The sequence below is a fragment of the Phaethon lepturus genome, unplaced genomic scaffold (genome assembly GCF_000687285.1).
Source record: "Phaethon lepturus isolate BGI_N335 unplaced genomic scaffold, ASM68728v1 Scaffold50460, whole genome shotgun sequence".
Classification (NCBI taxonomy): domain Eukaryota; kingdom Metazoa; phylum Chordata; class Aves; order Phaethontiformes; family Phaethontidae; genus Phaethon; species Phaethon lepturus.
The window spans coordinates 1-946 of record NW_010512163.1 but is presented as its reverse complement, the minus strand read 5'-3'; the positions used below and the strand labels follow the sequence as shown (position 1 = coordinate 946).

At 50.1% G+C, this 946-nt stretch overlaps 1 protein-coding gene across 1 annotated transcript; it reads right to left on the bottom strand.

Moving 5' to 3' along the window:
* Window positions 1-398: 398 nt before the first annotated feature.
* On the bottom strand, window positions 399-942 carry LOC104619895 (homeobox protein Hox-C4-like; the record flags this gene model as incomplete). Its single annotated transcript, XM_010285944.1, has 1 exon — window positions 399-942. A coding segment is annotated over exon 1 (544 nt), but the record flags the coding sequence as incomplete, so codon positions are not given.
* Window positions 943-946: the final 4 nt, after the last annotated feature.

Sequence of the window (946 nt, the reverse complement as noted above, 5' to 3'; positions counted from 1 at the left end):
GGGGCGGGGTGGGGGGGGGAAGTAATAGGCTAAATAGGTAATAAAGAACTTTGGGCAGCTCAAGAGTTCCTATTCTAATAGGAAGGGGTTTCCCTGGCTCAAAAGACTGAATTATTTATGCACCCCTTACAAAGCTTTCGGAGTTTCACACATACATAACAGAACGAGCCACATGGCTAAGGCTGCCCACAGTAGCTCGGCTATAAAATTTATGGTGGGTGTAATTACCCATTCGGAGTCGTAAATCCAGTTCAATTGTGCTAACCCAAAGACTCTCATGGAAGGGAAGGAAATAAAAAAAAAAAAGAGAGAGAGAGAGGGAGAGAGGCGAGAGGGAGCGAGCATGGTGGGAAAATAAGAGAGCGGAGAGACAGAAGAGGAAAATAAAAGTTGCATACCAGTACTGACGTGGATTTTTTTCATCCAGGGATAGACTATGGGCTGTTTGGAAGCTGTGCTGGTGGGATGGTCGGGATTTGGCTGGTTGCAGGCTCGAGGGGCTGGGGAAGGAGTGGTGGAGGAGGTGGATAGAGCAGCCTGCTCGCAGAGCTGCTGTGCTTTCTCTGAGAGGTGTTGGCCTCCTGGAGTTTGCCCGTGTCCCCTTTGGAGCGCGGCCGGGTTGCCGGGAGCTTGGAGACCCCCGCAGCTGAAGGGGCGGTCGGGGAAGGAGGGTCGTGGCACGGGGTACAGCTCCGGGTGGTGATGCTGGTAGCTGGACTCCCTCGTCCGGCTATAATATTCCGGACTGTGGTCTGGGATGTAATTATTTTGCGAATATTCCTCGCATGGAGGAAATTTCGGATCGATGTAGTTAGAGTCCATCAAATAAGAGCTCATGATCATTAATTTCTGGAGTGGAAAATAATTTTTCTCGCTTTGTCGTTTTTCTGCTCCATAAAGCCCTCCTACTAGCTGGCGACCCCGTAAAGTTACTTTCACCATGTGA